This window comes from Sinocyclocheilus grahami, unplaced genomic scaffold (assembly GCF_001515645.1).
Source record: "Sinocyclocheilus grahami isolate Dianchi unplaced genomic scaffold, SAMN03320097.WGS_v1.1 scaffold1115.1, whole genome shotgun sequence".
NCBI lineage: Eukaryota > Metazoa > Chordata > Actinopteri > Cypriniformes > Cyprinidae > Sinocyclocheilus > Sinocyclocheilus grahami.
In genome coordinates this window covers 52,569-66,108 of record NW_015506294.1, presented here as the reverse complement: position 1 = coordinate 66,108, position 13,540 = coordinate 52,569, and the positions used below count along the sequence as shown (strand labels likewise).

At 34.9% G+C, this 13,540-nt stretch overlaps 1 protein-coding gene across 1 annotated transcript in view; it reads right to left on the bottom strand.

Annotated features, from left to right (window-relative positions):
• The window catches only part of LOC107566934 (thrombospondin type-1 domain-containing protein 7A-like), an 83,930-nt gene that overhangs the window by 30,837 nt on the left and 39,553 nt on the right, over positions 1-13,540 (bottom strand). Inside the window, exons 8-13 of the mRNA XM_016252511.1 lie at positions 11,409-11,603; positions 4,779-5,031; positions 3,082-3,197; positions 2,012-2,144; positions 1,757-1,860; positions 618-812 (exon numbers count right to left, since the gene is read on the bottom strand). Coding sequence (XP_016107997.1) covers positions 618-812; positions 1,757-1,860; positions 2,012-2,144; positions 3,082-3,197; positions 4,779-5,031; positions 11,409-11,603 — 996 coding nt within the window. The remainder of the gene's footprint in view (positions 1-617; positions 813-1,756; positions 1,861-2,011; positions 2,145-3,081; positions 3,198-4,778; positions 5,032-11,408; positions 11,604-13,540) is intronic.

Genomic DNA, 13,540 nt, shown 5'->3' with positions numbered 1-13,540 from the left:
TATATATATATATATATATATATATATATATACATATTTGTGATAATATTTTAAGAATTTGCTTTGGCTTTAGTACAACATCAACACAAAAGCCAATTCTAGAAATACATTACATTTATAATATATACACTTTTGTTAAAAAAAGATTGATTTTTTTTTAATTATTCTTTTGTTCAGCAAGGATGCATTAAATTGATCAAGAGTGACATTTAAGGCATTTACAAAATTACAAAAGATTTCTATTTCAAATAAATGCTGTTCTTTGAAATGACCATTAATCAACACCTACAATTATGTTTCAGTTTCCACAAAAATCTGAGCAGCAAATGAGCACATTAGAATGATTTCTGAAGGATCATGTGACACTGAAGACAACTCAGCTTTACCATCGCAGGAATAAACTACATTTTAAAATATATTTTATAAATTATTATAAATTATAAATGCATGTATAAAAGACTATAAAATATATTTTTAAGTGTATCATATATTTATAATGATGTAAATGATGATAATGCATCTGAAGGAATCATAAAGCAAATGTAAAGCATCAAAGACGTAGGTGAGAAGAGCCTTTTTGTTGACTTAAGAATTAGACTGGCTGATCCAGCACTTACCAACAAGAGTCCTTTTCCTAGTTCGGACACCCACACAATCAGCAGCGCATGATGAGAATTTGGACCAGGTGGTCAGCTGGCAGTCATCCTGGCATGGAAGCTGGCAGGACTGAGTGAGTTGAGGCATAGGACCTGCAAACTTAAGACAGGCCGCAACGTCTGCAGGTCCACCATCCAACTTTTTACACGATACGGCTGAGGGAGAAAAGAAGAAAGAGATCAGAAACCAATTGTACTACCAGAAAAAGAAACGGGAGAAAAGGGAGAACACTTCTCCTAGTTAATACTGATAAATATCAGTCCACTCACACCTATAAAGTCACACACATTGAATAAAGATAAGCATCTTGTGATGGATTACACGAGAGGGCGGTTAAATGCCTATTGACTCGAGTAGCCGGACGGATCAAGATTTATATCATTGAATGAGGGTGAAAGCTATTGTATTGGATTGCTTTTTCAGACATGCCAGTGTATTAAGGGATACTATTACGGGTAATGCTTGTTAATGCGAGCAGTGCTGAGAAGTTGATTTATAAAAAAGCTTTTTGAGGTACTATGTGATTTTAAGAACCTGCAGACTGTACTTTTTCTTTCACTGCCCACACCATCCATTTTTAGAAGCAAGATACTGCATTTCTTATTTAATATAGTCTAAAATTTTAACCCAAGTGAAAGGTTCCCACATAAAAATGCTTTTATGTCAGTGGAGCCTTCCATTTGCGGTAAATGCATCTCTGTCAGTGATATAGTATCAAAAATGACTGTCTTCAGGCGTATATAACACAAGACTCACATCTTTCATTTTCAGATATGTTTTTTCAATCACACCACACTAATGGCCTGAATCTGAACCCAGAAAGGGTTTACTGGTAAGACTCAGAGCAAAGGATATCCGCTTATGACTGCTTCAGACAGTTTCCCGAATCTCTGAAAGAACATTTGGTTTAAATCCAGAAGCGTTTACACAGCCCTTTGATGGTCACAGGTCGAATTACTACCAATCTCATGCATTTATCACATGTTTAACAGTCTCCCCAGCTACAGTGTGAAGCACTGCAACAAACAACTATAAAGTTTTATTGACATTGAAGGATGTTGCATCTCATTTTATGTTGATGATGAGGGTTTTTTTGTACCTCTAGCCTGTAGTCCTGGTCCACAGATCTCTTGTGCTCCAGGACTGTCCTGACGAATGGTCCAGGGCACCAACTGACACCTGCGCCACTTGTGGGTTTTCCACCTATAGCGCAAAAGCAATTTATATATATATATATATATATATATATATATATATAAAACTTAAAACAGGCCTCTCTCTCACTCTCTCATTTTAGTCCAGGAATTTCATACAATTTCTGTACTATAATTGCAAACAGAGGTATTATGTTCACCTGTAGCCTGGACAAAAAGATGAGGCATCACATTCCTTCTCCTGGAAGAGCACTTCTGGACAGTCTTGGCCCCCGTTAGCTGGAAGCTGAATGATAATGCGTTTCCTTGATTGCTTCTTTTTGATGGCACCACCTGGATATACACAAGAGGATGGACAGAAAATATGAAATTGCCATGAATAAATAGCAAATAAAAAGCAAAAACACCATTCCTGCTCACAAATCTAATCAGTACACAAATCTCTGTATGACTGTGTTGCATTTAACAAGGTTTTTATCCAACTGTAGCTCTTTATATGTCTGAAAATGTCAGTACATCCCAACTACCATGAGCTTTATGGTTTAATGACTTCCATATTAAGTTCAATTGAGAAATTAAATGATGATAATAAAGCTACAATTCTCAGCATTTTATTTTTGATAAACTCGGTTCAGTGTTTCAAACTCTGACTGAAGTTCTCCACCGGGGGAAGGCATCTATAAATATGTGCATATGATTATTCATTATTTTCATACCGTTTTCTCACTGTTCTTCCACAAAGCTCAAACTTTGAGGGTAGTTCTCTTTGTAAAAATTACATACATACAATATTTACTGTAAATGTAACAAGTACTACAAAAAAGAAAATTAACGAGGGAAGTGAAAATCTGCTCAGTGTTCAGTGAAGAAGAAACCATCAAGCAGATGGTCTTTAAAAAGGCAATATTTTATACAAAACACATTGGAGTGTGACATTCACTTGAGAAAAAAAAAAAAGATTTTAATAAGAAATGCAATGCTTATTTGCTTCATATAACAAATGGCTCAGATATTGGCAGCTTCTTTTAATATTTGTTCTGGTTCCTATAGGCCGAGTTGCCAAGCAACAATTCCTTTTTATAGTATTGATACTAGCATGCTATTGTGGGAACAAATAATCTGTTTCTAAACACTTCTGATAGAAGGCTGAAAGTTACCAATATTTCTTTATGCATTGATGTCAGTAAACTTCAGCCTTCGAGAAACATTTTTTTCTAGTTTTACAGTATATTCAAGTTTTGAATATAGTGTGTGTAAAGAAGTACTGTACCTGTCTGGCAAGAGGAAGGGCAAGGTGTCCAATCACTGTAAGGAGTGACAATGCAGTCTCTCTTGCAGGGCAGAAGACACGGCCTTACAGTCTCTGGACGCAGACTCTCTGGACACCTGCATAAAAAACAAACAAACAGTAAAACAGGATGTACAGATGCTCAGATTTTCTTTGGAAGAAGCACATCTTTGGATCATGTTAAATCACGCTGGAGAACAAGATGACACAAGTTTGACACAAACTTTATGACGCTTAAAGCTAAAGGAAAACAAACCAAATATTAGACATTCTGAAAATAACGTTCATTTTTAAAATTTAAACCTTACATGCTATGCTGTTAATATATTTAGCATTGAAAAATAGAATCATTAAATAAATTATAAATAAACTATTACAATTAAATTAATTAATTTGAATGAATTTAATTATTTTTATAAATTAAATAACTTATTTAAAATGCAAAATAGAATTAAATTAGTTGGATGTCACTGTGTACATGTACTTATATATTGTATGCACACTACCTTTCAAATGTTTGGGGTTATTACATTTTTTAAATGAATTTAATTCATATTTTTATTCATCAAGGATGCATTAAATTGATCAAACATTACAGTAAAGAAAATGATACATTTCCAAAAGGTTTTTATATCAAAGGCTTTTCTTTTGAAGTTTATATTTATCAAAAAATGTATTGTGGTTTCCACAAAAATATTAAGCAGCCAAATTAATAATAATATTTCTTGAGCAGCAAATGAGAATATTACAATGATTTCTGAAGGATCATGTGACACTAAAGACTGGAGTAATGGCTGTTAAAAATGCAGTTTTGCCATCACAAGAATAAATTACATTTTAAAACATATTCAAATTTTTATATATAATTTTAAACTATAATATTTCACAATACTTAACTGTATTTTTATCAAATAAATGCAGCCTTGAAGATGAAGTTCTTTCAAAAACATAAAGAAGAAAATCTTTTGAACAGTAGTGTATACATAAACAGCAGAATGTAAATGTAATTTCACCCTCAAATATTAAATTTTCGTCTTTATTATATAGCTCTGCACATACTACACTTCTTTCTCCTTCCTCTCTCTCTATCCCTGCATCATTCCAATATCCTTGCTTCTTTCACATGAAATCCCATAACCATCAGCATGTGGCTCACGTGTGTATATCTGCGTGTGTGTATATGAATGTGTAGATCAGTGGGTAAAGCCCAGCACATGAATAACCCCGGGAAGAAAGCGGGACTCATTTCCATTGCCAGCATGGGGTCCCTGTTTCTACAGCCACTGACAGAATAATGCCACTATTAAATTGAATAAATAAACGGATCATTTATTTTCCCAGTAGACGCCTTCGGGGAAAGACCAGATTCAGATATTACTTAAACTACCGGCTGAGACCTCATCAACTTAAAGTCTCTATCGGTCAATAAAGATCAAGCACCAGACATCGAGATTGAGTTTAATAAACAGAATACATAACCTGCTTCAATATCTGCTCCAACACATGCCAAGAAAGATAAATAAATAATAAAAGATCTGGGCTATTCACTTATATTTCCTTAAAACAACAACACAGACAAAGAAATCAACTGAATAATGGATTGAATTGCATGCATTTTATTTATGCCCAGCATAAATGAAATCAATGCAATTTATAGGAACACATTTAAAAACACGTACTTTTTAGGTGGCACCTGGCCCACATTGACCCGGACACAAATGACTTTACGCGTCTGCATTCCAACCGAGCAGAACGCCTCATTAGTGCCGACTCCTGCTCCGGTGCGGCTGAGCGAGCTGTTGGCAGACGGAACGGAGGTGTCCTCTATGCACTGACCCCAGGGCCCCGTCTGCCAGTGGTACACAGTGCAGGGATGATCATTGCAGTTGCGGACCTCCTGCAAGGCGCTGCTGTTGGGGCACTGACCTCCACCTAAAAGATAAAAAGGATCAGGAAGGTGTTGCAATACTGGGTAAATCATAAACCCAAACCGTAAAAAAAAAATACAAAATTGACCTGGTATTTGACCATTTTGTACATTATTTAGGCGAAATAGTAAATATTGGTTATATAATATGCATAGAAAGTTAGCATCTACAATAAATATTACAAAGCCTACAGTTTCAGTACTGGCTTCTAACTGGTTAATACAACATTCCAGTTGTGCTAAAATCCAAATCTGAAACAGATACGACGTGAGACCTATTCATCATATCGCTGTCAGCTTCCATAGCAGATCATTATTTTTGTTGCATAGCAACATACGGATTTGCCAGGTAGCATAATTTCTAGCAGACCAAAAATAACTTAATGAATTTGCTTAATAAAGTCCTTTTCAATTACAATGTTGTGACTGTATTCGTAATATTATTAATATCATTTGTATTATTAGTACCCCATTACTTAACTAAATGGCCTAATTTAATAGTATTAATATAAGTTATAATATAATAATTATATAATATATAATAAGTATCACTTTTTATTTCTCCTCTTTCCTATTACTTGTTTAGCTTCTGTTTCAGTTTTTATAACCATTTCTTACTATGTGTAATTAAGTTGTTGTTTTTTACCATGTGTGTTTGGCAGTGTTACTTTTTAGGATTACTGATTGTCATCTGATTTGTATTATTTGTATTTGTTATTTATTTTCATTTTAGTTAAATTATGTGACCCTTTGCTGTGACACTCATATATTTAACTCAGGTGCTGTCCATTTCTTCTGATCATCCTTGAGATGGTTCTACACCTTCATTTGAGTCCAGCTGTGTTTGATTATACTGATTGGACTTGATTAGGAAAGCCACACAACTGTCTATATAAGACCTGCTGTGTGTACATTAATGAGGAAAAAAATTAACTTAAATGATTTTAGCAAATGGCTGCAATATAACAAAGAGTGAAAAATTTAAAGGGGTCTGAATACTTTCCGTACCCACTGTATGTGTAAGTGGGTTGTTGTTTTTAGGTTTGGCAGTGTTGTTTTTTGGGATTACTGATGGACTACTGTCATTTGATTTGTATTATTTGTATTTGTTATTTATTTTCATTTTAGTTAAATTATGTCTGAATTTATTGTCTGTATAGGTCTTTTATTAAGTTTTTAGTTTTGTTTAATTTGAGTTATTTTAATACTTCAACAAACTAAATAGAAATAATATATATTGAATTTATAAATGTGTATATATTTATATGTATGTGTGTGTGGTTGTACATACACATGTAGTTGTTTGTTTTGGTGTTTGGCTTAGTGTTATGTTAGAATCATTATTATACTCTTATACCTTTTGCTCTTTAATACTTTGAATTGTTTCCAGCTTTATTTTTTTGTTTTTCATTTAAATGTTAAGTTTTGAAATTTTGTTGTATGCATTTGTCATTTTTATTTAATCTCTTTATTTTTAAAATGTGTATAGGTAGTATTTATAAAGTTTTAGCTTTTAGTTTTGGATCTGTTTTTAGTTGTTTTAATATTACAATTGATTGCTTCTGTTGTCCTCATTTGTAAGTCGCTTTGGATAAAAGCGTCTGATAAATGACTAAATAAATATATCAAGCAATGGTTCACCCCAGAAAATTAAAATTTGCTCAGGATGAGAATTTAAACTCCCAATAGTCCACAAGTACTCCACATGACTCCAGCCCATCAATGTCTTGTGAAGTAAAAAACTGTGTTTGTCCAGTTTAATCCATAATAATGCTATATATAAAGCTAATATTCCTCCAATAAAAAGTCCATCTCCTGTTGTCTTTCTACATCAAAATCCACCCACAAATTTATTTTGGACTCTTTCTGCTTGTTAACGATGCTAAATCTGTGCATATTTCACTGCAGAAAGCTTTATTATGGATAGAGGACTATTTTGGATGGAAACAGCAGTTCGAAGTTTAAAACGTCTAGAACGTTTTTGGTGAGCAAGTGATGTAATGCTAAAATTCTCCAAATCCATTATGATCCAAATCCAAACTCATCTACATCTTGGATGACATTAGGGTGAGAAAATTTTCAGAAAAAAAAGGAAGAATAGTACATAAAACATCTAGAAATTGAAATATGTAGATGAAATATGAGTAGAGTCTAATGCATGAGTCAACAGTCAACCATGACTGTTAGGATAAGAGCTGCTTCTAGATTTATTTACCAGGCTTTGCTTGTAGTCACACGCAAAGCACCAGAGTCCCCACGGAGCGGTCAGCCATTATCTCAATGGTGCGCATTAACAACCGCACACCGATCAATGAGACAATGTTAAACCGGTGAATGAGAAAAATGGACAAACAATGCATCAAGCAGCGCTCCTTGTTCAAGAGCAGCATAAATAATGAATAATTGACTCATCCTTTGTAGCAATGCAGGACACAGTCCTTCAGTATCTAATTTATTAAAAGGTTATCGACTATTATCACACACTTCATTAGACATGTGAGAACCATTAGAAAACACTTGCTGTTAGCAGCACAGTCACAATAATGGCCATGGAAGAGAGAAAAAACTATTTACATTTACCAAAGGAGGGTTATTTGACTTCCAAAGCATCACATAGTGGTTCAGGGCATGCCAGGACAATGCATTAGCAGAGTTTCAAAAAGCTGCACCAGAATCACATTGTTTCAAATGGGGATTAACACTCCCTCCGTTTATTTATTGACCTGTGACTCAGATGAAGACTAATCCTTTGTACAATTACAAAAGTGAGTCCACGCACAGCTCAGAGTAATTGCATGTTCTTGGTCCATCTCTGCACCATTAAGAGCTGCAGTTCATATTGCAGCTCCAGTCATCTACGTTTAGTTTTGTGTTAAGCTTCTCTTGATGTAGTACGCAGTGCTGTCTGCATGACATCCTCAAGAAGCGGTGCATTTGAAATTGTCAAGCCCTCCATTTAGAAAGAGCAAATATGTGTTACATATCTGACCATGCCTTAAAGTGTAGAATCATAAATATTTTAACATTCCATTAAAATTGTATCCTTTTTATATACACTAGGCTGTCAGTGGTGAAAGAGGTTTTTCAAGGCCCTGAACAAGGGTCACTGACTGGTTTGCCACTGAAATGATGCTGGTGGTGCTCAGTCTGGGGATCTGTAAACCTCTAGAATAGTTGCAAAGAAGGTCAAGCACACATCGTGTCACGAATGAACTGAATGCTGATGGAATTTCAACTAATGTTATTTTACTACATTACAACATTCTCAAAAATAAGACTTACGAGTTTGAGACCAAATTATTACATAATTTTATATTAGACACGCAAGGAACATAAAATGGCTCTGCTTAACTGTAAATTATTTTCCATATTAGCTGTACAGTATTGTTCAAAAGTTTGGGGTTGGTAAGACTTTTTTTCTCTGTTTTTGAAAGAAGTCTCATTCTCACCAAGCTTGATCAAAATGGTATTTATTTTATTAAATAAATCATAAAGTATTATTAGCGGGCGAGATCCCAATTCGTCAGTCACTGACGTAACGTTGAACGTGACTGACTGAATGGGAACTGAAAATAACTGTGTTCTATTGATATATATATTTTAAAATGTAATGTATTCCTATGATGGCAAAGCTGAATTTTCAGCAGCCATTACTCAAGTCTTCAGTGTCACATGATCCTTTAGAAATAATTTTTATGGTTCTCAAGAAACAGTATTATAAACGTATTATTAATATTGAAAACAGTTTTTTTATTTTGTGTCAAGTCAATTTAATGCATATTTGCTCAATAAAAGTATTAAAATTCTCAACAAAAAAAAGATAAAAAAAATGAATGAATGAATCTAAAAGTAGAGTACAAACCTTTTATTTTAATGGAAATTAATTAGTATATGACTTTTTACAGTAAACATCGTCCCAAATCAGTTTTACCATTCTATTAGAAATTACTTATTTCTTACTCTTAAAAACTGGGCTGTCAACTGAATCAAATAATCATGAATAATATGTCTTTAAAAGGCTAAATAAACTATCAAATTGAGAAAATCTGATAACAAATATTACATCCCACATATTCAATTAATGTTAACATGAACCAAATTACTTAAATTCAATTACTAAGTATAATCTTAAGTTAACACATTTTCTTTGAAAAAAATAAAATATTTAAAAAAATAAATAATAATAACAACAATAATACAAATATTTACCCCCCCCCCCTTTCCCCAATTTGAAAACCTATACTCTAGGAGGCTCTCACAGACTACAACTTTAATAGACTAAAATGAGGCAACTAGAGTGTGGGATTGTACATTTCTGCTCATTTTGAGGCAGCTAGGTCCTACTTCGAGAAGCTTAGCTACATAGACAGCAATTGACCAATGCTTCATACTATTCTCTCCATCCCCTCACACAGAGGCAGATGACAAGCAGAACAGGATCTACTAAACTTCATGCTGCTGCAGCACACACCTGCTTTCTCAGACGCTTGTCATCAATTCGGTCCACTGTCTCCTGAATCGTTTGAAGACTAATAATCCAAGTACCGCAGCACGTAGCACAATTTGCCACAGGGCAGAAAGCATCATTGTGCATATTTTGTGCAATTTGTGCTAAAACTGTAATATATAAAGCAACCGCACTACACAGATGTACCAAACACACTACCTTTGATTCTGGCACTAGCATGACCGTAAAATGATGTGATGTTAAAGCAAACCAAGCCGATTTGCTCTCAGTCAGCAGTGCTGTGCAAGTCCTGTTCCCTCAAGCTGCATATTTGTGGAAATGGATTTCTGGCCGGTGAGTGGTGGAGGGAAGGAAGAGGTTTTAGCCCAAAGCAACCACTTATCCATCAGTCTATTACACATCAGATACACACTTACATCCTGAGCTCACCTGAGGTCTGGATCACTTAATGCTCAGAGACCTTCATTACCTTGTGATGGGCTTTTTTTTTTGCGCTCACATGGAAGAATGTTAAACTAACATAAGGGGGCAAGTGCGATAAGATATTTGCAATCTGCTCATGTCTACTTGAGCATACAAATCCACATAAGCAGAAAAAAGATAGTGATTGATTATATCTAAACAAGCAGGAATTTTGGAGAGACCCTGGCAAAACAGTCTAGTTTTGGACTAAGGGCTATAATGCTAAATACTTTTAGCAGCAGGATGCTCAGAGGAAAAGAAAGCATATGATACACACAGGGCATCAAGTAAAGCAATGCCACATACTGAACCACAAAAAATGGTGGATTTAGGCTGAAAAATATCGACTCCACTGCAGCCGCTGCTACCTGCTTATAAAATTGCTGAATTTAATTACTTTAAATGTTAAACATATTCTAAGTAAAACTGCAGATACTTTATTTTAACTGCTTGTGTAAAATAACATGATATCACAAGTATCCTACACTCTCAGAAATAAAGGTACAAATGGTAGACCTTTGTACTTAAAGAGTCCATAGTGGTACCTTAGAGGTACATATTAGAACCTAAAGTGTACATATTAGTGCCTAAAAGGTACAAAGGTGTACCTTTTGAAAAGTACTGCTGCCCCAGTGACAGCTTTTGTACCTTTTTCTCTTAAAGTAGATATGTATGATTTAATCGTTACGAATTTGAATCGTTATAACTATTGCTGCACCAAAAGAAGTTCTTTAAGCTCTTAAGCAATTAATTTAAATTTTAAAAAGCCAAAATACACAACCATTCAAAAGTTTTGGGTCAGTAATGAAATGAATACCTTTATTCAGCAAGGATGCATTAAAATGATCAAAAGTGACAGTAAAGATATTTGTAATCTTACAAAAGATTTATGTCAAATAAATACTGTTCTTCTGAACTTACTATTCATTAAAGATTAACGATAAGAAATTTCTTGAACATGAAATCTGCATATTAGAATTAAAAAAAAAATCGTACTACCGCAAAGTACTACCTGTACTCAAGTACTACCTGACTCATAAACTCCAGACACTTTATTTTCATTGTTTGTTATAATACATTATTGATGAATATTATATGTTGGAATTGATTATTTTGAATTATGAATATTATTATTATTTATTTATTTTAACTTCTCACAGTTGATACAAAAGGAGCCAGTCATCATGCGTAATTAATTTGCTTTTTCAATTACTTTTACAGGTTTATTACAGGTTATTACAGGTTTTCAATACTCATACTACTCATAAACAAGACTGCAAAGTGCTGTTTGTTTGTGAGCAGGCAATGCAGCAACATAGTAAGGTACATCATTGTTCAGCTCAGTGGAAATCCAGTTCTGAGAGGTGTTTGAAGATCCTCTGCCCAAACACCAGCTCAACTCACACCATTTTAGTGGGTATAAGAGTGGTTTGATAATAGTAAAAACCCTACCGTCCCCAGCGTTGTAGGCCAGAATGGAGCGTGATCTGGTTTGCTTGCCCTCCGAGTTCTTCCCTGAGCAGGTATTGGAGCACAGAGACCATGAAGTCCAGGGACTGAGCACACAGTCTTTGGGGCAGGGCACCTCGCACAGCACAGGCATGGGAAGGATGGCGTCCCGGCACAGTTGCCTATCCACGTATTCACCTGAGAACAACAAAACACGGGGTCTGTTATATTCTCACATCCTAAATAAGGATCCCGGAAAACCACCAAACATTTGAGTATGAAAGGGAAAACTCTAGCAAATTAAAAACTAATATCCACATAGAAATACACAAATGGGTTCCAAAAAGACAAAAGTCAAGCAAAGCGAAACCTCACTCATTTGATGCTGTGTTAAATTGTGTGAAGATTAATACACATCTCACTCAGTGCAAATAAATCTACCCACACAGAGAATTCACACTGTGCAAGTGATGCACCACCAAGTGCTGTCATCTCTACTCCATGCCAGACTGTGCACGGTACACAAACACTCAGTGAAAACCACCCATTTACACATTAACACTGCATACAGTATACAGTATGTATGCATAAACCGAAACATTGATAAAATTCAAAGGGCCCAAGACAAAATTTGGATGGGCATGTTCCCAATGTCCCCTATAACATATAAGACCTTAGTGGGCCCCTATTATCATAGGGACAGGACAACACTCTCAGTTGTGTCCCTTTTACTAACGACCCATTGCTAATTCCTAGAATAAAAATCTCCAAGGACAAGGGTAAATTGCATAAAGAAGCCCTTTGCATAGTTATGGCACGCATTAAGCCCAAAAGTTTAACAGTAGAATGTAGTTCAGTAGACTTTAATGTGCTTCTTGCACATAAATTTTAGATTACTCTTTCAATGTCAAACAGGATGTGACAGCTGTGCACCCAAGAGGGACGATGATCCGGCGATATTTGCAATCACACAATCACATGTGATTATACGTAAATGCTGTCCAAGAAAAACAACCAATGCAGCAATTGCACCTACGTAACGTATATTGTGACATGTTTTTAGTGTATAACATTTAACTTAAATCTTTATGTCTTATACATGAAAGGATCAATATTTTTATTTTATTTTTTATAACAACAAAATTATGTATTATTTATTATTAAATTAGTTTAATTGTTTTAATAGCAACAATAAAACGAAGCAAAATCAAACAACAACAAATAATACAATCAAACAAAACAAAAAGAAAAGAAAAACAAACATAAAACAAAAAGAAAATCAAACAATCAAAAAACAAACAAGAAACAATCAAAACAAATCAGAGCAAAAAGAAAATCAAACTATCAAATCAAAGTAAAACAAGAAAAAACAAAACAACAAAACATACTTTGCTCACAGAGGTCATCTGAAAGACCTAGTTTTGGACACCAACCCCTCTGTGGACTGTGTACTAGCCGCTGTATCGATCGGTGAAACCCACTGAGTCAGATGACACAGCGGGACCCCATGGGACACAACAGATCTATTCTCATCAGCACCAGACAACAGGAATCAATAATTGAGAGAAGAGGGGAGGCACTAGGGAACAATGAGGATTGGTTGAGATTGGGAGTGGGAAAGAGTTAGATTTCCGCACACCGCTGATATTTATACACAGCAGTTCACGTCAAGAAAAAAAATAATCATTACAGTCCATTCAGATATTTATGTGCCTTTTTAGAAGTTTAAAGGGGTCATATGATGCGATTTCAAGTTTTCCTTTCTCTTTGGAGTGTTACAAGCTGATTGTGCATAGATAAGATCCCTGAAGTTGCAAAGACTAAAGTCTCAAAACCAAAGAGATATTCTTTATCAAAGTTAAGAATCTGCCACGCCCCCCTAAAACGGCTCGTTCTAACACGCCCCCACATATCTACCTCACTATGTGGAAATATTTGCATAATGCCGCCCAAATGTTCAAGCAAAGAAAGAAGGCGTGGTTTCAGTAACCGCAGTTAGTGTTGAAGCAGCCATGTCAGGGAGACGCTGTGTGTTTCTAGGCGAAAGCAAAATCACTTTATTTGGCCTTCCGAAAGTAGATGCATTTAGAAATCTTTAAGATTACTTACAACAGAACAGCAATGCATTTTATAGA